Source organism: Agelaius tricolor, unplaced genomic scaffold (assembly GCF_023055355.1).
Source record: "Agelaius tricolor isolate 1412-34295 unplaced genomic scaffold, bAgeTri1.0.p SCAF_8, whole genome shotgun sequence".
Taxonomy (NCBI): domain Eukaryota; kingdom Metazoa; phylum Chordata; class Aves; order Passeriformes; family Icteridae; genus Agelaius; species Agelaius tricolor.
Genome location: NW_027269268.1, coordinates 10,375,439 through 10,402,311, shown reverse-complemented (window position 1 = coordinate 10,402,311; position 26,873 = coordinate 10,375,439). Strand labels below are relative to the sequence as shown.

Genomic DNA, 26,873 nt, shown 5'->3' with positions numbered 1-26,873 from the left:
AAACAAAGAAGTGCCAGGTTCCCACAGGTCAACTTCAAAACAAGAAACATGAAACATCTGTTGGCTCATTCCATCCAAATTCAGCTGTTGAGGCTTTGCCAGAAATATCATAGTTTTGAGGGTGGTTTGTTTTATTTTTTTAATCCACCACCAGAGTAGAGCAAAAACAGGAGTTTGGGAAAAAAAGCTTGTGGGAAATGGCAGACTGCTGTTATCACTGAGATTAGCTCATCTTCTCCTGATACAGCTGCCTTAAGTACAAAGGCCCCCAACTCTAGACACCACAAAGCATAGTTCATAGCCAGGCACATTTTGCAAGAAATCCTTCTAGATTTCTTAACAAGAGGCTCAGATTGCTTTAGTTCTTTACCTCTATTCTTCCTTTTCTGGATTTTAAGGGACTTAGAAGAATATACTAATTTCAAGAGTGGTTTTGTCTTTGCTGGGGAAAGATTTAGAAGACTTTTTGCTAAGCTATCTTGGTTGGGAATGAACCAAGTTCCTGATTTTCCTGGGAATCTGGTTTGAGTTTCTTCATCAGGTGGGAGTGGGGGTCTTGCAGTGGTGGCCTGCTACCTGCTGGTTTCCACTGCAAAGGAAAACATTGCTTTTGTAGCTGATCTTTCCAGCACTGTTGTGCTGCATCCTGAGAGTCTGTGGCAGAGCACTCTGGGGTGGATCCCATCAGGGCCCAGAGACTTGTGAGTGTCCAGCTGGCACAGCAGGTCACTGATCATTTCCTCATGGATTCTGGGGGCTTTGCTCATCTCCCCATCACCAACTTCCAGCTCTGGGAGATGGGTATCCTGAGGACAACTGGCCCGGATATTTTAGACAAAGAAGGCATTAAAGTGCCTCTGCCTTTTTCTCATCCCCTGTCACTGCACTACCCTCTGCATTCAGCCAATGATGGAGACACTCCTTGGTCCTCCTTTTGCTGGCAATGTATTTATAGAAACTTTTTTTGTTGTCTTTAAATGTAGCAGCCAAAAAAAATCTAGTTGGGCTTTGGCCTTTCTAATTTTCTCCCTACATGACCTCACAACATCCTTATAGTCCTCCCATGTTACCTGACCCTTCTTCCAGAGGTGATAGAGTCTCTGTTTTTCTCCTAAATTCCAGCCTAAGTTTTCTGTTTAATGAGGCTGTTTTTTTCCCTGGTTGTTCTACTCTTGGGGACAGTCTGCTCTTGAATATTTAACAATTCCTTTTGTAAAACACATCCAGCCTTCCTGGACTCTTGTGTTTCATGACTGACTCCTCAACACTGCTGTTCATTGCTCTCAGTGTTCAAAAATACTGGTGATTTAAAATTCATGTGTAACTTTGGGGACTTCCACTGTTGTAGCACAGGTCATAAATTCCTCCTTAAAAGACATTCCACTATTTGAAAAGGTTTTGGTTCATTGGAGCTTGAGTTTTTATGGTTACTGTGCTAAAAGCTACTATGGAAGTTGTTTAATATATTACTTGTCAGAGTCCTAGAGCAACAGTATGCCAAGGGCTATGCAAAAGCTTCACTGCTCAGGAGGATCTTGTATTTCACCTGTGTCTTCATTCTCAATCATCACAGCATACCCAAATTCACTAGGAAGGAATGACTACTGATCAGCAAATTCCACCCTATGTTTGTTTTTTCTGTTGCTGGAAAGGCATGCTGTGTTTTAAAAAATGTGTTTAGTCCTTTGTTGGGCTGAGGTTGGCTGAGGTTAGAGCTAAATAGGAGATTACCACATAACAAGTCTAATCAGGTTGGATTTTTGAAAGCCCTGCTTGCTTTTCCATGCAGAAATGCTGCCATGCCTTTTTGCTGTCTCCGTTTTCACATTCTTTCCAGGCTTTAGCTCATGGAAGTAGATGATCTTTAAGGTCCCTTTCAAGCCCCACCATACTGTGATTCTGTGATACAAAGGTCCTGCCCAAGGTCTCTGGAGAGAGGGTGTTTTTTACCAGCCCAGGGTAAAAGAGCAGGGCTGGTGTTTCCAGCGGCAGCGGCGTGCACCACGCTGAGCCCGGTGCTGTGGAAAGCAGGAGTTGCTCCATGGCACAGTGATGGTGGCCCAGGGCCCTTCCTCACTGAGCTGGCTCAGGCTCAAGTCTGCAGGGCTTGGGCCAAAGCTGAGTTTGTGTTTGCAGCCTTTCCAGAGCCTGCTGAAGTCTGGGGGGAGCATCCAAACACACACAGCATCCAACACTCTTCCTGCATCCAGTCTCCTCAGTCTGCTCCAAGACAGGCTGCAGGAGGATGAGAGATGCCTTCAGAAGGTAGCAGAGGAGGTTTGTCCATCTGCCAGAGTGCAGGCTGCTTGCTTTGGGAGTGGGTAAGGCTGGGAGCTGCCCACGCTTCCCGTCTGCTGTGCCTCTCCCAGGGCACTGACGTGGGAGGGAGCAGCTGAGGCCATGCCAGCTCACATCACTGGATGTCCATTGCTTATGGAAGGTTTCCCTTTTTCCATATAAAGTCATTTCGAAGGGAAAGTACTTTACCAGCAACTTAGGAGACTGGAATCAGTTTATTTTCAGACTTGCAATAGCTTGTGAGAGTGAACAATGTTCAGCTTTTGCTTGGGTTTGTCCTCCTGGGGAGTGTTCCCAGCCAGTGTGTGTGCCCTGGGGCTGTGGCAGGGCAGTGCAGTGCTGCCTGGCAGCCAGGCTGACACCCAGTGAGCTTCAGCCTGTGCTACATGGCTCCATGTGTTCATGTCTGGGCATCCAGGCACTCCCAAGCACCAGGACATAGCCCACGGTGCTTAATGTCCAGCTAGTTTTTGCCTTTAGTCCCCTTGATTTTAGCAAAAAAAGCTACTGCTCTGCTTGCTGTGTCGTTTTCATTGGATTGTTTGTGTCAACAGCAAAGGATTGGTGAGGAGCTCCTAGCTCTCAGCTGTGAGAGACCATGCAGCAATCAGTGAGGGACAAGTGGGTGGGCTGGGAGATGCCAGCTGAGGCTGGGCACAGAAGGGGTGCCTGGTGCAGGAGGGGTGTCAGAAAGATGCCAAATAATATCCTCATAATAATGTCCTCATATCCAATAATAGCCTCATAATATCCAAATAATAATAATATCCTCATCGAGGATGCCAGAGGCTCTGCTGTGCACATTGCTGTGGCAGAAAAGCAACTACATATAACAATGGGAACTCCTTTCCAGCTGCTATTTTTGACATAACACAGACTGTCAGTCCCCTGCAAGCTGCAGAAAAAGTGTTTTCAGGCTCTGTCCCAGGGTGAATGAGCTCTGGGGCTCTGTAAGAAGCGCCTTCCTGGGCCAGGGAGAGCTGTTTGTTTTACAAACAATGGGCAGAGCACAGAGGAAATGCTTGAAGTGCCTGTGGAGAGCAGCTAATCTCCATCAACAGCCTGGGCTGTCATCTTGGTTAAGGAGCTCATGAGCAGTCAGGGAGCATCTGTACATCCACAGTGTCCCTGGCAGGACAGCAGGGACCACTCAGCCACCTTGGTGGTGGGGACCATTTCTTTGGGCAGGTGCAGCCCTCAGGTCCTCAGCCTGAAGGAAGCTGATGGAGAAACCCTCCCTTCTGTGGGCAGTGCTGCCAGGAGAGCAGCAAGGCTCTGAGGTGCAGGCTGTGGGATGATGGCAGGGGGACTCCTTGCTGGCAGGAATCAAGACATCTGCTCTGTACAAGGTGGGCTGGTTTCCAGGCCCAGCTTTGCTCCCTTCACAAGAGCTCCTGAAGCAAGAGGGGCACTTGGAGGAGGGAATGTCCTCACATCTTCTGAAGTGCATGCAAGGCTCTGCCATCCCCTGCCTCTCCTGCTGTGTCAGGCTGCTGTATCATCTGTCCATCTCTGTCCACTTTGAGGGCTGAGCATGGGTGGGACCAGCACAGGCAGCAAGCAGGGTGACTGCCATGCACCTGGTGTCAGCTCACTGTGGTGAGAATTTAGCTACTGCTGTGGCCAGTTGTGATTTGACTTCAAATCTGGTGACTTCTTGGCCTTTCTCATTTATTTTTAGTGGCAGAAGAGCCCAGCTCTAGAGTTTGGGCTGTATGGGTTTCAGTCAAATGTCCAGAGAGAGCACAGTGACATTTCCCATGACACTTGCTGCATCTCTCAGGATGTGTATTCCCTCCTGGCCTCAGAGCTGTGTCAGACACAGGCAGAGGCCTGTGGATGCTTCCAGCTCATTTTACAGCCAAATGTAGAACGTCATGTTCTGCCTGGTTGGATCAGGATGTACATCCCGAGCTCAGGACAAGCTCATAACAGCCAAGCTCTCACTGTGCTGTGACTGCTGTGCCAAGCCAGACAGGGCTTTGCTGTGTAGCTGTGCAGACAATTCCCTTGTCCAAGAAGATAAACAATTTCTCCTCACCCAGGAGGTGGGTAGAAATTCCTTGTGTCTTTTTCCCTGACAGCAATTGCTGCTGAAAAATCATGATGTGACCTGTTCATCCTGGCAGGGTGAATAAACACCTCTGGGCAAGTGGGTGCCTGAACCCTTGGCACAGGGGGAAACTCAGCAGTAACCAAGACTGAGACACCTCAGGCAGAGGATTTAGTGGTGTGCTGAATGCTGCCAGTTCTCAACCAGGGGAGAATTGAGCCAGATACTGGAAGAGCACAACAATGCCTTAACATCCACCTGGCTTTTAATGTAAGAGCCAAGATCTCTCCTTTTCTGTGGTGTGAGACTGTGATCGTTGGGGGGCACTTGTCATTTTGGTGAACTTGTTTTTCCTGCCTTATGGAAGAACCCCAGTGATAGAATGGTGTCCTACAGGGACAGACATAGCCCTGGCAGCTGGGGACAAGTCCCAGGCTTTGCTTTAGGAAAGCCAGTTTGCATGTGGAGGGCTGGACAGCAGAATAACAGCAGCAGCAGCAGCAACAGGCTTTGCTGGGTGCACATCAGCTGGAGGCCCCTCACAGAGCATGGGTCCAGCCTGGGGACATTGTGTCCCATCACAGCTTCCAAGCACCTTATTGTCCCTATTGTTTAAGGGACACCAGAAAAAAGAGCAGCTGGGCTGTGCAGGAAGCGCTGCACTGGGCAAGGGGAGCAGAGTGCGTGACCTGAGGTGGCCCCATCCTGCAGATGGCAGTGGGCTGGCCACTGCAGGGTACTCAGGGGAGCAAACCTTCAGCAGGGTGTTGAAATGCTGCTTAAAGCCTCTTCTCAGCTGAGAGGCTCATCTCTGTGCTGATGGGGAGCACCTGGGCTGTGCTGTCTGCCAGGAAACCAGCCTGTGCTGACTATTAGGTGTGGTTTCAACCATCGCCCAGGGCTACACATAAAACTTTTCTGCTTCTCCACAGCTGCCTCCTGTTAAATATCAGAACTGGGATACTTCTGTAACAGAGAAGGTTGAGTGCAGCCACCCCTAGTCTCTAAGCAGCTTCCCTCCAGCTGGCTGTGTACAGTCATTCCTGGAGAGAGAAATCTCAAAAGACAAGAGCAAACACTTTTCTGGGTTTGCACCAGCTGCTCAGGAGCAGGGAGCCACCTCAGCATCTCTTGGGCTAAAATAGAAGCATGGCTGATACCCTTTGGCCATGATACTAGTGTGGGTCTGCCCCAATCATGAGGAGGAAGAAGACACCAGCCTTCTGCTGGAAGATGTTGGTGCAGTGGGATGCACTTGAGACCTGCACCCCACTGTCTGCAACAGGGCTGCAGGGCAGAGTGCATGTGCAGGGCTGAAATCAGTGCAGATTGAGGACCCCATAAGGAGCATTAGGACCCATATCTGCCTCTCTTTTACAGGACTAGGAATGAGCGGTGTGTGGTCTGTGAGCCAGTATACCCAGGAGCTTCTGTCAGGCTGGCTCTGGAGTACCTGTCTGCATAGGAAATGCCTTCTCCTGATGGAGTGTAATGGGAGCTTTAGTTTCCTGTTACTGCCTGCATCTTCAGAACAGAAGGGGAAAAGCTGTTTGTGGTGTTCTTAGAACTATCAATAACTGGAAATAAACATTCTATGCTCCTTTGGTCTGCACTTCCTATTGCAGGGAATTAATAGCTGTGTTTTACAAAACAGCCTGGCTAAAGAGGGATTGAACAGAAACAGCCTTTCTTCCCTTCCTGGGATATGGGTAATGTCTCCAGCATTTCCCAGCCTGAGGGATAAACATCTCCAGCCAGATCTGCAAAACAACCCTGCTCTGATCTGCTTTAGCAGCAGCTCTCTATTTAACCAGGAATTGGAGCTCTCTGGAGAAAAACAGAGCTCTGCATTCACCCTCTCCTTTCCCATATCTCACCCATGGAGAGCTCTGCCACCACCCAGCCAGCCCTCTTTGGCTGAGCATGGCACATAGGTAAAACAGGAACAGCACAACATGGAATTCTGCTAGCCCACATTGAAATCATGCTGGGAGAAATGATGCTGCAAAGTTGGGCAAGCTCTTCATGGCATGACAGAGTGGGATGCACTCTGTCTCCTAGGGGTCCTTTCCTCCATGCCAGCTGACCTGGTGACTGCATGGTAAGCAGAGCCAGCAGTTGATACAGTTCTGCTCAGCCCCTGAGGTAACAGAATACAATCAGTATTTCACTTCTAACCTCAACCTTGTGAGGAGGAGGACTCATCACCTGAACTGCTCAACACTTGATTTTTCATCTGGGGCAAGCGCCCATCAGTCTGGATAGCTCAAGGCTGGGTGTGTGTGCCACTTTGGAGAGAGAAGTGTTGTGATGCGGGATCAGTCCAGTGAACTTTGCTCCTAGCAGGGATCACCTTCACCTCATCCTCAAAACTGGCTCCCACTTAAAAGGCTTTTTATGGAGGCAGGCTTGCAGTCACCTGGGACTTAAAAGCTTTTCTTCCTTTTTGCAGGACCCTCCATTGTGACTCCTCCTAAGGACATCTGGAATGTGACAGGAGCACAAATCTATCTGAGCTGTGAAGTCATTGGCATCCCGACCCCTGTCCTCATCTGGAACAAGGTAAGGGCCCTGCTGGGAGCTCTTACAGCACAGCAAACCTGAGGTGGCTGAAAGTGCCTGCTAAGCACAAAGGCCATAGCAGATCTCTGTAGAAACACACCTCTTTGATGAGTTCTCTCATCTCTGCAGTTCTGTCCACCCCCACACATCTGGTTTTGCTTATTTTTTTAGACATTATTTAGCAAATAAACTCTTGTTGATCCTGAGCCAGGACAGGACTCGTGTTTCTCTTGGTGGCGCCTGGTATTTGGAGCATGTAGGGAATGTCCCTTGACCTGCCTTCACCTTCACCCTGCTGGCAGCAGTGACTCTGAGGTGGCTAGACATCACCCACGTTGGGAACAGGAACCTCATGGGGCAGTCATTGAGCTCCAGTAGCCAGCAGCATGTTGATTTTGGCAGCACTGGTAACATCTGGCTTAGGACAGGGACCAATGTTGAATGGAGAGGATCCTGGCTGTAGGGCTGGGAGGCACTGCATGGCTCCTGCAGCCCCTTCCAGTGCCACAGGTTTGTGCACACTTGTGAAGGGTCTTAAAATTAAGCTGAAACATTACTACTTAAGTAATGGAGAAAAAAACTAGATTAACCCCAAGTTTGCTGTAAGACAGCAAGCTTTATTCATAGGGGTTCAAGAGCAGACTGTCAGGTGAGTATGCAGTGTGGGCTTGTTGACTCGGGCAGAGTGTTCTGCTTGTTTATGAACTGATGCTGAGTTTACACTCACTGAAAGTGCTGCTTTGCTTTTCATGCCTCCTCCTCATGGCTGAGAGACTGCTTGACCTGGTGGTAACAAGGGCTGAGCACCACTTATCCTGTGCTGGGCTCTGGGCTCAGACACCAGGGAAAGACTGCAGTGCTGCTTTCCCATTGATGCTGTGCCTACCAGGAGGGACCATATGGTTTGCTGCAGCAGAAACAGGCACTGAACACACCCTTGGGAACACACACACAAGTTCTGTGAGGCCAGATCAGCACAGGGCATGTTGGCACACCCCACTGCACAGCACCATCCATCCCAGAAAACTGGGCCACTCTGTTGCTGCTGAGGTGAGGGGTGGCTACACTACAGGGAGGACTAGGTGAAACTGTGACACTAGAAATACACTGCTGCTGCACAAAACACATCCATGTGTGTCTAATGTTGGTCTGTGTGCAGGTATGGCTCAGCATGCAGCTCCAGCATGAGTTAGCCCTTAAATTCTTAGCCATTCCTTCTGTTTAGATAATTCGAGGACAGTATGGTGTCCAGAGGATGGAGCTTCTGCCTGGGGACCGGGAGAACTTGGCCATCCAGACCCGTGGGGGCCCCGAGAAGCACGAAGTGACTGGCTGGGTGCTGGTGAGTACTCTGTGTGAGCACAGAGCTGCACAGGCAGCAGAGGGCACTTTGCAAACTGCTCATGGACAGAGAACAGGACAGCAGAAAAGGGAATTTGGAGGAAAACAACCTGTGTGAGTTAGAGATGAAGGGTAAGGTTGGCTGCTGGTTCCGGTCTTACCATGCAGTCTTACCTTGCATGCACCCTTCCTCTGTCTAGCCTGCAGCACTTTGCAGTGTGCCAAACTGCAAAATCAGAGGGGGAATAGAGGGGAGCACAGGGTTTGACACAAAGTTCTGCAAGATACCTGAAAACAGAATCACCTCTGCTAGTGCAAGAGATGCTCACTGGGGAAGTGGGGTGTGTTTCTTCCCTCAGATATCTCCTCTGAGCAAAGAGGATGCTGGGGAATATGAGTGCCATGCATCAAATGCCAAAGGAGAGGCAACGGCTTCTGCGAAAATCCACGTTGTGGAAACTCTGCATGAAATAGCCCTGACCAAAGGTTGGTAAGTGTGGCTGAGCACTCAGCAGCTCTCTTCCCTAACAGTTTATTCTTATTTGATACAAAAGGACTACCTCTGTTTAACGCTTTAAAAAAAAAAAATCAACAAACCCTCCCCCCACTAGAAATACCAGTTTAACGTGCAGTTTTTTGCATTTGACAGAACATTCCAGCAAATCTTAGCTGCTAGAGTTCTCAAGGGATTTTTAAATAACCTCCCCACATGCTGTAAAACACTGGGAATACTGAAAAAACATTAAGAAACACCTTCTGGGGTTTTTATAGAGCAACTCCCAGTGGGTTTCCAGCCCTACATTTGTATCATCCTTTCAGTGTTGTTTGGATGCTTTCAAACCTGCCCCTCTCTCCTGAGAGCAGTATTGGCACAGCAGACATTCCAGTTCCTGCCATGTTCTCTGCATGCTGGGATGTGAAACCTTAGGAGATTTGCCACAGCACGTCCTGTTTGCTAGGCTGTGTGCAAAGCTGGTGGCAAAGCAGCCACCCTCATGCCAGCTGCAGAGGATGGCTCAGTACCATAGCCACAAGATATGCTTAGGAATAAACCTGGAGAGCCACAATAGTAACTGTAACCCTGCTAGAGGCAGAGGGACAGGGAATAAAGCACCTGGCTAGAGAATACTGTGCTGCCCAAATCCCCTATTGGATGTAATCCTTGGTTTTAATCCCTGGTAGCTTTATCCAAACTATATAGTCTTGACTTTTTGTGTCCTTATGTCTGTGAAGAACTGAAATACTTCCCTTAGAAGAACATTAGCAGCACCTGGCACTGAAATGAGAGCTTACAATGAATCCAAATACCATGCACAGGAACTTGGCTAATGGTTTTAAGGTAGTCTCTAATCCCTTTTCAAACATCTCATTTATGGATGTGAATGAAATTGAGTTTTACTGAGTTGTGCTATGAACAGCAAGCTTATACCCCAGAACAGTTTGTTTCTTGCACACACCCAGCACATGCTACAGCTGGTTCTTTTCAGCTGTAGGAAAGCTCTGAGGCATCTGGAGCTAAGTGATAAGTAAATGTAGACTGCCACTTTAAAGGAAATTGATAAAGTTAATGGAACAAACTGCCAGACATCGTAGCTACACTGTGAGAGTCTGTGTGCCATGTCCAGGTGATCTCAGCACAGAAAAACGTGTCTATTATCACCCTCCTGCAGCAGGGAGGGAAGGAAAGAAAGCAGGAAGGAAGGAGGGGTCAGGGCTCATCCTCAGCCAAGAGATCCCAAAGCTGTTGCCAAAGTTGCAATATTCCCCCTTGGAACAGGACAGAGTGTAACATGTTTTTGTTTTTCCACAGATGATGGTGCAGAGCTGTGATGTGAGGACTTTCACTTATGCACAGTTTTAAATTAGTATTTTGGAAAGCTGCAAGCTCTGGCTTTTTCTAGCTGACTAATCAGTCCCTCTTAACTCCCTTTTTCTTTGAGTCCCAATTTGCTTGCACACTTCTTTCACAGATACACAAATAGATTCACAAGCTGGATTACAAATTTTAATTCTATTTACAGGAAATAAACATACTTTTGAACAGCACACAGCAGATGAGTAAAACTGTAATTTTGATTGCAACGTGTACAAAATGAAACAAAACCTGAGCACTTGAGTCTCATAATTAAAAAAAAAGCCCTTTTAAGGCTAAACACTCATCATACGAGGTGCAATACTCATGGACATCAGTTCCTGGAAGAGGAGTTTGCAGGCGTAGGGCATTCGAACCAAAGATATCTGCAAAGAGATTGCAAAAGTCTTGTGATTAACACTCATAAAGCATCAACTTCCACATCCTCTACACAAATAACTTCCTTGAGTTTTTGGCTTAAAAGCAAATCTGAAGTTATGCATGAAAGCATTTAGTGAGAATTGCTCACAGACAGTACCAAAGCAAGAAGGAAGCTGAGCCTGTCTGTAGGGGCTACCCAGCAGCTCTCCAGAACACATTTCTAACATAAAAATGTAGCCAAGGGATCTGATCCTAAACAAGAACCATTTAACAGAACATGTGCACAGCAGAGTGTGCCTGAGGTGCATAAATGCAGGTAAGGTTTCCAGCACACATCACTCTGTAACCCCAGTGCCATTGTTCAGAGTTGCAGCAGTCAGTCCTGGGCACAAAAACAAGCCTGCTCAAGGCTACTATTTTTATCCCTGCTACCGCTATCCCTTGACACACTTCTGTAACCAAGCATGCACTGCAGAGCTTTTATTAAATTAAAAGACCCCACCAAAGTGCAGCACAAAAGACCTCCCGTGGGGACCCAGCTCTGCAAGCATAAATATCTTCATGGGACAGTCACAAGGGCGATGCCTCTAAATTCCTGTGATTCTGAGTTTTAGTTCTAAAAACAAGCTCTCAAGCATTTAAAGTCTCTGAAAACTCTGCACTGAGCAGCATTTCCTGCCAAGTGACAAGCCAACACTGTAAAATTAAAAAGGAAGCATCCAAATTGACTACAATGCTATAAACACTTAAAACAGTTATGAAACTAAAATAGCAATTGTTCTGGTGCTTCTTTAAATATTTACTTCCCTCTGCTCCTGCTTCACTCAAGTGGCATTTCCTGCTGCCCACAAGGAGGAACAATGGCTGATGAGAAGCACACGCACCTGAGTTTTATTGCGGCACCCGCGGCACTCGTAGGTGTGAGTCCTCGTGTTTGCGATGGCCATGATTCCACAGAGGTTGCACACGTGGACCTGGTAGGGGTCTGAAGCTTCAAACAATCTTTCTCTCAAGAACTGGGCTGCTCCGTGAGCAATCTGGCAATCTCGTTCCATTTCTCCAAAGCGAAGGCCACCATCACTAAAAGGAACAGGAAAAGCCCTCAACTTTTGAGTTCACTGGCAAAATAATCAGTTCTTGTTGTTGGAACAAGTATCTGCATTGCAAGGCAGCAGGAAAGATGGGCATTAATGTTCCTCTTAACACCACAGAATAAAACTGTGAAAACGGTAATTAATAACTGCTGATGAGCATTTCAACAGCTGGTGCCTGACAGCCACAGCACAACCATACAGCAAAATGAAGTGTACTATTAAATCATCCTCTGTTTATCTGTGGTGTGTTTAACCTTGGCTGTCTGTCAGTGTCCACCAAACAGCTCTCTAGTCCCCACCATGTCAACAGGACATGGGGAGAAAGTAAGATGGAAAAGCTCATGAGTGAAGATAAAACCAGGGAGATTGTTTATCAATTACCACCACAGACAAATCACCCATTAAAAATGGAGTAGGATGATGAGAAACAAAACTAAAAAGTTCACCTCCCCAGCCTTCTTCCCCGGTTACTTCACTCCTCCATTCCCAACTCCTTCCTCTCCTCCCTGTGATGACTGGGAGAATGGGGACTGCAGTCAGGGCATCACAGCTGCTCTTGGCTGCTCCCTTCTCACAATTTTTTCCGGCTCCAGCATGTGGCCCCTTCCATGGGATAGTCCTTCACAAACTGTTCCAGCATGGGCCCTTCCCAAGGGGTAGAATCCTTCAGGAACAGATTGCAGCAGCAGGGGTCCCCCACCTCTTACCAGGAGCCTGCTCCAGTGTGGGCTTTCCACAGGCTGCAGGGCAGTGCCTGTTGCATTTCCTCACTCCTCTCTCACAGTTAGTGCACAGCATTTTTTACCCTTTCTTAAATATATTCTCACAGAGGTGCTACCAGCACCACTGCTGGGCTCAGCTCTGGCCAGCACTGGGGCTGCCAGGGCCAGCTGTAAGTGGCTGTGTCCAGCACAGGGCAAGCCCTGGTCCTTTCTCAGAGAGGCCACCCCAGCAGTACCTCCTGCTACCAAAACCTTGACATCTGCACCCAATACAAGATCTTAAGGCAAACACATGCAAAAATGGGTGGCTATTTGGGGTGAGCTAATTAAGCTGCAAGGCTGAATCAACTACTTGTTCAGGGCTAAAAGCTGGACAGAAAAACAAAACCCCACAGAGAAATTAACAGGATCCTTACCGAGATCTGCCTTCCATGGGCTGTCTGTTAAGGATCTGGATTGGCCCTCGTGCACGAGAATGGATTTTGTCATCCACCATGTGCTTCAAGCGCTGGTAATAGGTAGGGCCAATGAAGATCTGGGACGTGATTTTTCGACCAGTGAAGCCATTGTAGAGGACCTGAAGAAGTCAAGGCCACCATAAGCCTTACTACCCATCAAAGGTGTATTAAAAAAATGACAGTGGATTGATAATTTGATTATACCTCATTCCCTCTTAGATGGTAGCCATAATCTGATAAAAGGTTGGAAATCTTTTGCACATTGACAGCATCGTTAAAAGGTGTAGCATCACCAATTTCTCCTTTGTTTGCAGACACCTACAGAAAAGAGATTTGGAAAAGTTTATCAGGTTTCTGAAGGACTGGTTAGACCACATTTAGCTGTTTCAAACAGCTGTAACTCTTAATACTGGAATTTGAGATTCCATGCCAATGGTAGTACCCTATCTCGCTGTGTTTATCTGCCACATATTTTAAAAAATACACACTATAAATAATTTTGCCTCTGCTCTCCTTATTTTAGGTCAGGGGAAAATGTCTGGAACAAAAGCAACAGATGAGAGAGCACACTGTAGGTAGGACCTGACCTTTTGATAAAATTTACAGGGCTGTACATCTTTCCTAGGAAACCTCCTTTTGCTATCAAATAACTGGAGAACAATAATTTTAAAGTGAATTAACACCTACTAGATAGTGTTTATCTTAAAAAAAAAACAAAACCAAAAAACCAAACCAAAACAAATAAAAAACCTCAAAGGATACAACAGCCCCCACCAAATTTTAATTCCTACTGCTGAGACATGCAGTGTAGAAGACTGTTCTTACCTTGCCCTGAAGACACTCAATCAAGTGACCAATGGTCATTCGGGAAGGGATGGCGTGGGGGTTGATAATGATATCAGGTGTGATGCCTTCACATGTGAAGGGCATATCCTAGAGCAGGGAAACACACTGTCAGTTCCTCCCAGAACATCATGTTTAGGAAAAGTATGTGCCTGGATCCAAATTAAGTCTTCTAAAGAATTTAAAAGACACTGAAATATGTAAAAAGCAGCTGTGTCTCCTTCTTAAAATATTTTAGCTACATTTAAGTCAATATTGCACCTGAACAGATAGTCCATAGACAATTCACTTAAGAATGCCAAGATCATCACCACAGGTAAAATCTCCAGAAGAAAAATAAATTACTACCTCTTGCCTGTACTGGATCCCACAGGTTCCTTTCTGACCATGTCTGCTAGCGAATTTATCTCCAATTTGTGGAATTCTTACAGAACGTACCTGTAAGCCACAGGAAAACATGCAGTTGGTAACTTAAATACAGACCAAAGATGATTAAAGAGAAAGCACAAACGTCAGTGCACACCCTGATCTTGCAGAATTTGTATCCTTCCTGGTTCAGGGTCACCATGACCTGATCTACAATCCCAGTCTCACTGGTCCGCAGGAAGGTGCTGCAGTCTCTCTTGGTGAAGCGCCTGTTGGTGCTTTCCAGCTCATCTTCATTTTCTGGCAGTGTGACTGTTTTGCCAATGATGACATCATCCCCAGACACACGTACCCCAGGGGCAATCAAACCATCATCATCAAGTTTGTCATAGATTGCGTGTCTCATACCTTGAGGGGAAGAAGGAACCAAAAAAGTAGACTCACAGATTTTTCAACATACTGACTCTTGATGTTCTGCTGTAATTCAACAAGTCTGCTTGCAGCTTCAGAGAGCTGCTAAAACATCTAATGTAAATATCTCAACTGATACAGTAATTTCTATAAAATACAGAAATGTCTGTATTAATATATCCCAAAATGAAGACTGAATCAGTTCAACACTACCTTGCCCTTAATTTAAAATCTCTCCTTTACCTTACCTTGGCAAGTTTCACGTGTAGGCTTCTCAAAAACTTCCTCTTGGTCATACCCTTTCTTAGACTCCTGCTCTTTGTATGAGCGATAGAACACAGACCTGAAACAAAGTTATAAAGTCTTCTCCAGTGAAGCCAGCACCATTTCCCCCCATATCTCATTTTCACATGTGCTGGCTGCTGTTACTAATGACAACCAAATCCAAATAATGAGTGCATGCTGTACAACCTTTCCTCTGATTTCCTGTTAATCTGACCTTCACTGAGGGCAAAAAAAAAACCAACCCATCACACAGAGAAGTTTCAGAGGGCATTATGATGGCCACTTTGAAGATACTGCCAGAGTACCTAAGATAACAGGATAATTTTTGATGAACTGCAAAGATTTTTGTATCTGCTTGACACCACAGAAGTAGTTATTACTCCTAATGATTATTCACATCTTCAGCATATCATTCTCATATTACTTTCCTCCTTATGCATGCAATTTTGCAAACTTTTTTAGGCTTCTACTGCTACCTTGCAGTGCTACACTCAGTACAACTGAGCTGCAGTGAAAAACTTTCAATTTAATATAAGGTTCTTTCTGGTGCTTTAAGGGTTTTTGTTTGCTGCCTCAGTTGCCAGCACACCAAAGTGCTTTCAGATACTACAATGCATGAAGTCACATCAGCCACCAGCTGTGCCAACAGCAGTTCCTTCTAAGGAGAGGAACATTCCAATCCTAACTGGTAGCAACTGTCTCACTAATAAAGACAAGACTATGCTAAAATGCTGGAACATTGTTCTGGTAACTGGCAAGACATATGAAAATACCCCAGGGAAGAGTATGAATGTTTTTTCATTAAACTGTGATAGAAAGGACCCTAAACAGAATAAAGATCAAAATGGAAGATCAAGAAGACAAAGTGGGCAGTGAGGTTTCATGGTGTTTTGCTAAGATGCACATTCACTGTTTTCACTGTGTTGCTCCCTCTATTCCCATAAAAAAAAATTAAAATGCTTCTCAAGTGGAAAGATTCAGATAATGGCATCTTCCAGCTTAAAATGAACTTTTCTTGAGCCTCTGGACAAGTCAGTATAGCTTTTTATTTTAACTCCAAGCAGTTAAAAAATTTAAAAAGTCTTACCTGAAAAAGCCTCTGTCAACAGCAGAACGGTTCATAATGACAGAGTCTTCCTGGTTATAGCCTGTGTATGATGCAATGGCTACAATCGAGTTGATACCTACAATATGCAGAGGAAATATTTTGAAAGAAAAAATTTGAAAGAATGCACACATGCCCAGACAGACACTATTTTAACTCAAAGTAGGCTGTACTCTCTACAGTCAAGCTGTTCTGCCCTTTCTCAGATAAAATCTCTACATCCCACACACAAGAAACATGCAGTATCAGCAAATTCAACTCCGGGTAGAAAAGAGAGTCAAGAGTGACCCCTTGTGAAAAACTTATCAAACATCAATATAGAAAATGCATTTTTTCAGTTAGATTTTAGCAGGTTTTTTTGGGTAAAGTAGTTTCAGCTGCAACACTAGCAACAAATTTTTTGCAGTCTAGGTGTCCAGCTACAAGCTAACACTTAAACTATAAATGCATGAATTTGCTAAATGTTCAGGTACTCTACACACACCATTTGTGACATGTTTGAAACGAAACAGAAGAGCAGTACTTTTGTCCCATGAACATGAACTGACAACACACCTGCTGGCAGCTCTCTGAACCTCAAGTACTCCATGGAGCGTGTTGTTACCAGGGGCTTCTGGGGATAATACAGCACGTGTGCCAGCGTATCCATACGAACATGGAAGTTGGTGATGTAGACTCCCATAGCCTGCTTACCCATAGCAGACTGGTATGTGTTCCTGGGAGACTAGACAGACAAAGGGAAGACCAATAATTATGGACATAAAGCTCCTTACACACACACACCCCCCCCTGTGGGTTTTCTACGAGCTTTAAAAGCAGGATGTCAACAGAGGTGCACTGACCTGGTTGTGATCAGGGAAAGGGATGATAGATGCACACACTCCCAGGATCATGGATGGGTGAATCTCACAATGTGTGTATGTTGAACAATATGCCACACCTTTCTCTTGCAAGTCATCTGGAGTCATTGCCAGCATCACAGTCTCTTCTTCCAGGGTGTCAATGTACTCTACTACACCACTGGCCACGAGATCCTGCCAACTGAACAACCAATAACTCAATTAATACCTAAAATGGGTCTCTTCAGCAGTGACAGGAACAAGGACTTCTTTTATTATTACTACTACTGTCTTAGTGTAATTAAAAAAACTGATTGAACTACCAGGCAGAGAAAGCATCTTTGTGCTGCACAAAGTTTTAAACATTCCTCTCTCCGACCTGAATGTGGCACCTTCCAAGATGGAAAATGACACCTTCAGTTGAATTTCAGGAATGTCCCTCACCTGTAATTGTTATACTCTCGTTCCTTCAGTTGGTCAATGTGCCTTTTCTTCAGCAGCAACTTCTGTTTCTCCACAATCAAAAGGGGCCGACAAATTCTGCCTGCATCAGTGTAGATGCGGATTTCTCGCTCACGAATATCTCTAATCATTGAGACCTGGGCAAGACAGCAGCACCCCATGAGCACAAAGTGTCAGCTTGGAATCAGAACTACAGAACACAAAACAGGATAACCAAATTCCCTAAAGCAAAGACTTTCCAGGCACTATCAGAAGCACAGAACAAAGAGTAACACTCACTCCTACAAACAGGAGCGTTTCAGAAGATTATTTTCAACTGTTTTGTCTTTCAACTGGATCCTCTTTAGAAACAAACAACTCCCCCTAAAAAAACCCAACCCCACAACCAAGCAACAAACCATAAATAATCAAGGATATAATAATAATAAAAAAATCAAATGCACCAAATACAAAAACCTCCCCAAAAAACCCACAAAACAAACGCAACAGGAAGTGTATTCAGAAAGAGACTTGCAAATAATGCTACTTGAAACTTGCAAAGTAGCATCAAGGCATTATCCTCTCTTGCCCAAAAGGACACCCAAACTTTAGATGTAAAGATTTATACCTCTGAGACAATGATGTCCATCTGACGACGAAGCTTCCTTAGGGTATTCATCAGCTGCTCCGGATCTTTGTGTATTCCTACCCAGCAGCCATTAACAAATATCTTGGTAGCACTAGAAGGGGAAACATAAATAATAATTAAAATATCCCACCCTACCAAATAACACTCAAACCCTTGAAGTGTTGTGCAGGATAAAGCTTAAGTCTTTTTAAAGAGTTTTATTTGCACGTACTCAGCTATTGCTGCTGGAGATATTTCTTCTAGGTTTTCCATACTCCACTCTTCCAAGAACTCCAGAATTGGGGATGGCTGAGACCCCACAGAAATGTAAGCCATCAGGGCTAAGTTCTTCACAAGTCCTACTGCATGACCCTAGCAGAAACATAAAGTTGCATTTTCAAATCAAGAAGATTCAAGAATTTCAACTTAACTCCTCAAGGAACCAGACACAAAACATGCTTCCAACCACCGAGTTAGTTATAAAGCTAAATATTTGTGTCAGCATTATTAAAAAAAGTGCAAGGGATCACCACAAGTGCCATGGCTACAAAATGACCTTGAGGGAGAGGCAGTTAGTACACAAATCCTGCTTTCATTACCTCAGGGGTCTCAGCAGGGCAAACCATTCCCCACAGGGTGTTGTGCAGCTGCCGGGGCTTGGCCAGTTTTCCATCTCTCCCAATTGGAGAATTCAGGCGTCTCAGGTGGGAAAGGGTGGATGCGAAAGTCAGGCGGTTCAACACCTGCACATTGCAAGGAGTTCAGTCAGTCAAAGCTTCTTAAGTTGACATCCTAGCACAAAGGATCAACACCCTCTAGAAATTATGTGCTTAAAAAGAACTAAAACAGCTTTGGTTTTTGCTAGCTACACTTTTTAGCTCACCTCCACTAACCTCACACTACCCCTAAAATCTCAAGTTCCCAACTAGTGTAGTACTGGCAAAAGTTCCCAGAACATGCTTTTACCATAGCAAGACCCTGGGCTAATGAAGTCAGTGCTCATCATTTGCCATGGAATACAGAATTTTTATACTATAAAGGTGTCACTCAGGTTTTTTTAACTGCCTGTGAAGCACTGGAAGTAACTAAAGGAAAGAAATCCATCCTCCTGGATGATTCCCTGGGACTACGAATTTACACAAAAGCATATGATCAAACAAAAAAATCTTCACAAGAGTTACACCAACTGCTTAGCAGTGACTGCAACAGCCAAAGCAAACAAACCATGACAAAAAATCCCTTAAACCACACACCTATGAAGATCCAACTGTTTGGCTCTCCATCTGTGTCACCTAAGAAAATTTCCTTTTAAAATATTTCTGTTTAACATACAACGTGCATGGCTGCTAAGCAATGTTAAACTCTTCCATGAGAACAGTTTTACCACAAGATCTGTAAACCTGACAAAGCTCTTACTGTACCTGAGATACTCCTGCTCTGGCCTGATGAGCTTTCTTCTGGTCACCCCAGTTTCCAGTTGCCAATGAGTATTTCAAACCGTCTGAAATAATTCTTGTTTTAATTGCCAACTCCAAGTTGAAGTCTTTCCCTCTGTCAATGAACTTTTGTGCATATATTCTCACTTCCTTCAGCAAATTCTTGAACATTCTGTAGAAGAAAGACACCGAGAAATCTGATTTAACAGTGCATGTGCAGTTCAGCCTGCTCGGGGCTATTCGAAAAAACTATCACTGGCCTCCTGAAAATAATCAATTTGTAACCAGGGTGAGGGGGCAGAGGGGAATAAAGCAAATGCAACTGTTTGTAAACATGCACAAAATATGCTTCAAAACAAGTCAATGCTGGCCCACCTAATGTTATAGCAAACTCAACCACTCTGTGGAAAAGTCATAATTAGAAGCTGTGTTGCCCCAAGACTGGCTCTCTGACACAACAGAATTAGTCTGACTTAGAAGCACAGAGTTGGCAATGCCTCTCCCATGAAAGAAAACATGCATGTGATAGTTACCCTCTGAACAGGAAAGCCAAGAGTGGCCCAGCAAGATCCAGTCTTTTGTTGCCATAATGATCTCTGTCATCCAGCTCTCTTCTTCCCAGTGCTGCCAGCAACAGTCTATGAACCATATACCTAAGCAAATCAGACAGCTGATGTTTTAAACTGACAGCAGGCACTCACAACAAAGATTACATGTTCTCATAGATAAGTCAGTGAACTCTTTCCTAAAAGCTGTCCATTCTAGATCTTTAGCATACCACTGCCCTAAAATAAACCTCTTCAGCACATCCTTAGAGGTGGATGACCCACAGAAAGTTCAGGCTAAGGACAGGGAGAAGAAAATATTTACATCATGACAGTCATGCCTCTTCTGCTAAATATCTGCCCTGTACTGTAATATGGGGTCTGTTTAAGCACATGCAATCAGGTATAAAATCACAAATCTCCTGATGCTATAGTTCATCTGCATATCAGTAAACAGTGATCAAGAAAATGTGCTACTGGTTTTAAAGAGTGGTTTACATTACAGTCAGCTTATCAGTATTTATCTAAATCTTACTTATCCGTGTTATCCATGCAACTGGATATCAAAAAGTCATTTAGCACTATCATCATATTTAACTTAAGATCCAAAATTGTTTGAGGCTCATCTTTTTCCTAGTTTATCAAAATTTGCATTTTCTCAGCCTGAAAAATATACCAGTGCCCCAAGGTTTATCACAGAGTACCCAGAAGACTGAGGTTATAACAAACTTCCATTCAAGGCATTCTGCCAATCATATACATGAGTAAAAAGCATCCATTTGCAGCTGTGAGACAGAGTTCTGACATACCCTAGAAAATAGGCCTTTTTGGTTTCACAGAAGTCACTGACACCAACATGTGGGAGCATTTCTTTCTGCAAGACCTCTTTGGCATACTTGATTCTCTTTTCTTTGGTGACACCTGGCTTGGCACCTCTTGAGCCAATGAAGTTTAGGGCAACGTTTTGCTCCTGAATGACAAATGCTTCATCCAGAGATGGTTTGACCTAAGGCAGAAAAATACAGCAAAAAATCCTGTAGCAACTAGTGCCTGTTGAGGCTGAAGGAAACTACACAGTAGTTTGTTAATGATTTTTTTTTCAGTATCTGCTAATAATTGATCCAGGTCTTTCTGGCATTGGAAAACAGCAATGAAGCATGCAGGAAGAACACAAAAAATAGTTTAAACTTCAGAAAACAATTCTCATTTGAATTCATTCTAGGTGTGATACTGTTTCAGGCATAATCAAGATTTTAACAGTTTTAAACAGTTTTAGTCAACAACAATTTTAAACAGTTAAAGTCAACAACAGCAGAAGACCTTAATTCTCCAAATACATATTAACTTAAAAATTTCCACTGTGCTCTGCCCCCTTAATGTACTCATTACAATAGATTCAGGCAGAGAACTTTCAACATCTCTAATAGAGAACCCACAAAAATAATAAATCAATTACAACAGGAAAATGAGCAGTGCTTCAAGCGATGACTGCCTGCACCGACACACCACCAAACATGAGAACAGGAAGTATTTTCATATATATTACCATTTCCATCATTTCTGGGTCTTCAAAATCATAGATGATGTGCTCTAGAATGTCCCTGTCGGACACAAAGCCGAGTGCACGGAAGACAATGATGATGGGCACCTCTTGTTTGATATATGGCAGAGTTGCCACAATGCGCTGACCGATGGCACTCTTCTTTGCACCCTGCAAAGACAGGGAGAGCAGGGCTGAGGCTTAAATCATCCTGCCTTTCAATGGAAGTCTCTAAAATCATCCTGCCTTTCAATGGAAGTCTCTAAAATCATCCTGCCTTTAAGTCAAAGTCTCTCTCTGGATTTGGATGATACAACACAAGTGCATTTATTCAAGCACCACAGGAAAACACGGCTTTTCAGCAGGCCAACTAAGGAGGTACTCTGCAGCCTTACTCCAGCAATGAGTTTTTATTTTAAAAACATTTGAAGCTTCTGTGAAAACTTGTAAGGTTTTTGCTGATACAAAGGAATATAAATACTACTCGTTCACCCTTATGCATCATTTCTCTCCCTCAGTGCCAAGAGCAATCCTATCCACCTTCAGTGTTCCTTCTGTCAGGCTTAAATTCAGCTTTTCTAACCTGCTGTGCAAGTGATTATTCAAGTAGCTGCTCCCCTTCTCCAGAAGGAAATGCTGTGGGATGCAGAAGAGATCAGCTGTGCCCCAGACATCAGGAGTGAGAATACTGTAAAGCTACTATTTAAGTTGTTCTTGAAAAATTTCAAAACATCAGTGCAATACCAAGTGAGTACTGTCACCTTTTGAAGTTACAAGTAGCACTTATTTCCCCTCACAGATGGCAAAATTAAATGTTAAATATGAATTAATATGTGATCTGCAAAATACATCTCAACACTAGCTTGACCATCAGCAAAGAGAGGATCCCTGCTCTTCTATTGAGTCTTCATTTCAATCCTCAAATTATTTATCATAGAGACAAGCATAACATATGACAAACAAATTTTCATTTGCTTTTATCTTCTTTACAACTTAGCATCAGAAGAAATTTCTTCTCAAAATCCCAAAAGCAAATGACACAAAGAGATAGGACAGTAACAAAACTCCTAAATCTATCTCTGGGGTTGTTACTGCCTAGCCATACCTGTCCACCTCTGGCCAGCATGCTGACCCATATGGTACTTGTTGGTCGAGAGGAATTTTCCAGACAAGACCTACACTCTCCTGTGTAGGCATATTTTGAATCTTTCTTTGCAAACACATACACTGTGTTTGTAGCCATTTTCTCCTGAGCAATCAGAACCTGTGGGAGAAACAAGAGCACCAGTAAATAACTGACAAAAGAGAATGTTAAAAGCAACACTCACACTGTTTCTACTCTTCCTTCAGGTGCCTCAACTTTAAGAGCACTGCACAGCATGAAGTCAATTGTATTTTAAAAATACAGATTTAAACAAAATATAAGCTAGTTAAGATGAAATAGTCCAAACAAGAGACTCAGGGAAATCTGTTGTCTTTTTTTACTTACCACACATGCTGGCTGTGCTGAGACATTTTGCACACTGATAAAGTATTTCACTATCTGTTTTTCCAAGGCCAATGTACTACACAGGCAAATTTAAATGCCAGCTCAACAATCAAAGCCAGAATTCTTTTCCCCAAGAAGAAATATAAAATTCTGATTATTTTGCTGTGTTTGCCTGAGTTATCAGTGAGAATATACTGTCAGTTTCACTGGTGAGGCACTAACAGGGTGTGGATATGATTTTCTGAAGCTGCTTCCACAGCAATGGAGGCAAGAACCTCTTCTTAAAGCAAAATGCATCAAAAATACAATAAAATCATCAGCAAAAATACAGCTGTGAACAAGCTGGAGGACACTCCAAATGAGGAATTGCCTCATTTCAGAATGCATGTTGCTCTGCAATACTGGAAAAGGAAATAAAAATATCTAATGGACTTAGTGGCAAACAGTTCACAAAAGGCAAAGTAGTTCACAAAACCAAAGAAGGGAAGAACCGAAGATGGGAAATGTGCCTCAAAGAAGAAAAGGTGGCTTGAGAAAACCCTAATAGATGACTAAAAGCTCATCTTTCTGCAAGATCATGAACTCCCACAGTATCTCTGGTACACTGGAATCAGAGTGTTTATGCTCCAGGCAAAACATATGGGAACAAGTGACAGAACTTCCAGCGTCTGTACAGATGGCTGTGCAAGGTGTATCCCTTACCTTTTCTGAGCCATTGATGATGAAGTAGCCACCAGGATCCAGTGGGCACTCGTTCAGCTCACAAAGGTCACGGTCAGTTAAGCCATTCAGCAAACAGTACGTGGAACGCAGCATGATAGGAATCTTTCCTATAAAGGTTTTCTGATGCTGGGTCTGCAATTGGTCCTCCCCTTCTTTAATAACTGTTTTAGTTATATCCACATACAAGGGGGCAGAATACCTACAGAATAGAAACAGCACAGTGTCACCTGTCAGTTACTACCTTTCTGTACAACCCTGAGTAATGCACTCACTGGTGTATTAAGCATTATTAACAAATCACCATCTACATTTAACAACTACACATGAAAGTTTAAAACAGAGCAGCAATTATTACATTTTCAAGGCACTACTATATTGCAAAAGGCTATGAATTAATAAGGCAGAGGCAGTTCTTCCTTTTGTTTATTCACCACAGAGTTGGCTCTTACGTGAGGTTTCTCAGTCTGGCTTCATTTGGCATCATAGGTGAGGGTGCTCCATCTCTTTCCCAATGTGTAGGTTTGGAGAGATAGATTTGTTCAAACTTCAACAGGTACCGGGGCTGCAAAACAAGAATACATTTGCTTGTAATGGAAGAAACATCTCTCCTATTAGCAACCAGAACTGTTACTGCAGAAGAACAGCCACTACCAATAAATGAAAACACAGCAAGTTGGGTAACACCAGCTCCTAGGAAGATTCTATAGGACAAGTAAACAAAGCAAGACTTGAGTTTTTGGAAAATGACCTGATTTTTAAAATGCTCAAAAGCTCCCTACAACAGGAGGTGGCAGACCCTTGTTGGCAAATGTTTTGTAGGTAAAAAAACTCAGTCTTTACGTGAAGAAACATCTTTTCCTGGATTTGCAGCAACAGCCACATATAGTAATGTTTCCCAAGTTCTCATGAAAGCTATCTTAAGGAGAATACATTTACCACCATTCTTATCTCTGAGCATGGTTCCTAAACCCTCTCATGTGCTCTAAACTGCCTTCAAAATTTGAGACTGAGAAGCAGGAGACAGAAACAAACAAATCAAGTTTTTCCCAATACACACGTTTTCCTTAAATTAGTCCAACATCCTCAAATGTGGTGAGAGATTGACTGCAAGTGACGCTGAAGGAAAAAGCAAGTTTTCTTTTTCTCATCTCTATACCTATTCCTAAAAACCTGCATTAAAAAAATGAGAATAAGACCCTAACCTCTGTGATTTGAGAAAGTAAAATACTACCCTTTGGGCAAAAAGAAGCCCAGCACAAACCATGCTTGTGATCTGAACGGTGACCAGGCACAGTACAAACATCAGCACAAATAGAGAATTCTGCCATAATACACACAGAATAACAGAGGAAATATTAAGAATTAGTGGGTTAAATGTTTATGAACTGTTTGCCTACCAAAGAAACCAAAAGACATCTCAGTTATTCTCTACAGGATAGTTGTTTGCCTGCAAAAAAATGCAAAGGAACAGGAAAACCACGTAACAAATTCAATGCTCTGGTGTCCTAAAGTTCCTTTAAATCCCTAGAGGGAAACAGCAAGGTAGTGACTGACAGCAAGGCAATGGCTCATCACCATTTGCACTTATGGAACAGGGATCAGTCTACACGAGGGACACAGGTGAAAGCACCAGAGCCACTGCAGAAGGTGCACACTCATTGTAGAGGAGCCACCACGGGGTGCAGAATTGAGACAATCTGTGCTCTTAGGAACATGGTGCCAAGGGAAGAACATGAACAACAGCACCCTTTGAAAACCTGGACCTAACTTGATCCTAACTCGAGTCAAAGGTAAGAGAGAAGTTTTTACCCATAAGCCTTGCCATGGTAAAGCTGCTGAAAAACCAAAATCTCAGCAAAATACAGCTTGCTCTTGGCTACCTGGATTGCTCTACTAAATCTCTGTCCATGCAGTTTTCAGAGGAACTGACAATATGAGCTGCAGCAGCCACTTGCTCTTGGTCACATCTCAACTCAAAACAGCAGGACAGGGGTTGAATAAAACAAATGAAAAATGACTTTGAATTATAAAAACACATAATCTCTGCCAAGGCTCTCCACTTACTGGCTCTTCCACTTCTCCTGAGGCATGCTGGGCTTCAGCTTGCAAATCAATTGGTGGAGCATCTTCAACAATTCTCTGCACAGACATCTGAATAAACTCATCAAAGGAATCCAACTGTTGCCTGACTAAACCCTTTTCATCAAAATAGGAGCTAAAAAAAAAGAGCAGGTTAATTAGAAATCTTAATTTAATTAATGTACTTCATACATCAACAAACTTAAGATATATTTATTACCAAAACTCCACATGCCATGAAATATAGTGCAGAATCAAACACATTCACTTAACCCAAGGCACTGATTTCAAGCAGAGATACTCCTCACAAATGTTTAACAATTCCCTCCCTGCCTGAAGGCACAGAGACTTTGGAGTGACAGACTTGCTGTCACTCATGGCTAAGCCACAACTGCAGGCACAGTGAGTGCCTTAAAGTTCCCTTAAATTGGAAGAGAAATGTGATGACAAACTTGCTGAAAGTGGCTCCAGCTCAAGTTTCCAACAACACCTGTAAATTAATTTGCCTTAACTAATTTTCCAAGCTGCAGTAAACTAGGAGCATGCATCCAAGTCCAAGTAATAGTACTGAGAACTTTTAGCTTGGATCCCCCCTCTGTGGCAGCCTCACAGGTCCTGGATGCTCGTATTTTGCCGGAAGAAAACACCACCACCCAACTACTGATTTCCTAATGCCAGCATCAGCAATGAGATTAGCGGGCAAAATCACGTGCTTGATATGGAACCAAAACCACCCCTTTCTTCACTGAAAAAAGCGTGTGCTGGGGGTCAGCAGAGCTTCTTAATCCGTGCCCACAACCCTCTGTTTCTACTAAAAGCCCTGAAGGTGCCGCATCACAGGGTTTGGGGTGACCAAGCCTGCAGCTCCCAGCACAAGCTGGATGTCACCTGCCAGGCCGAGAGGACCCGCGCTGAAGGGACAAGGACAGCCAGCCCAGTAGCTCACCTGATAACAATCCAGCAGGCCTCCTGCCACAGGTCGGGCGTGATTTCATCGTCGTCTTCATCATATTGCATATCTGTGGGGAAGCACAACGCGTGAGTTAGGCTCCGACTACCGCCGTGGTGGAACCGGCTCAGGGATCCTCCTGTACCCCGGGAGAGGCCGCCGCATCCCCCCCCCCCCCCCCATCTCCCGGCTCCCGCAGGCCCCAGCGGCACCCCTGGCCGGGACGGGCGGGAGGAAAAGGCGAGGAGAAAGAAAAGGAAAACCCCGCACCTTCGTCCGCGTCATACATGGTGGCGGCTGGCGGGGCCGCAGCGGCGGCGGTCAGTCGAGGGGCGAGCGGGGCGAGCGGGAGCGCGGGGTAGCGCGGGCCGGCGGCGGCGGCGGTGGCGGCACGGCGGCTGCGCGGCCTGTGACGTCACGCCCGCGTCTCCCG

At 44.5% G+C, this 26,873-nt stretch overlaps 2 protein-coding genes across 3 annotated transcripts in view; one reads left to right on the top strand and one right to left on the bottom strand.

Annotated features, from left to right (window-relative positions):
- The window catches only part of IGFBP7 (insulin like growth factor binding protein 7), a 15,274-nt gene extending 4,974 nt beyond the window's left edge, over window positions 1–10,300 (top strand). Inside the window, exons 2-5 of one of the 2 annotated variants that reach the window (XM_071431614.1) lie at window positions 6,804–6,913; window positions 8,139–8,255; window positions 8,614–8,744; window positions 10,065–10,300. In XM_071431614.1, coding sequence (XP_071287715.1) covers window positions 6,804–6,913; window positions 8,139–8,255; window positions 8,614–8,744; window position 10,065 — 359 coding nt within the window. In that variant the 3' untranslated portion in view covers window positions 10,066–10,300. The remainder of the gene's footprint in view (window positions 1–6,803; window positions 6,914–8,138; window positions 8,256–8,613; window positions 8,745–10,064) is intronic. The other variant, XM_071431613.1, reaches the window with a different exon arrangement.
- On the bottom strand, window positions 10,247–26,873 carry POLR2B (RNA polymerase II subunit B). The gene is made up of 25 exons (XM_071431607.1): window positions 26,711–26,873; window positions 26,438–26,510; window positions 25,477–25,627; window positions 23,862–23,974; window positions 23,392–23,611; window positions 22,306–22,464; window positions 21,207–21,371; window positions 20,470–20,666; window positions 19,649–19,768; window positions 19,101–19,287; window positions 18,279–18,422; window positions 17,912–18,051; window positions 17,680–17,791; window positions 17,055–17,209; window positions 16,614–16,812; window positions 16,327–16,495; window positions 15,754–15,850; window positions 14,630–14,724; window positions 14,128–14,378; window positions 13,953–14,042; window positions 13,587–13,694; window positions 12,966–13,079; window positions 12,720–12,880; window positions 11,372–11,567; window positions 10,247–10,492 (listed from the first exon to the last, which is right to left on the bottom strand). The coding sequence occupies exons 1-25, from the start codon at window positions 26,727–26,729 to the stop codon at window positions 10,403–10,405; spliced, it is 3,525 nt and encodes a 1,174-aa protein (XP_071287708.1). The 5' UTR covers window positions 26,730–26,873; the 3' UTR covers window positions 10,247–10,402.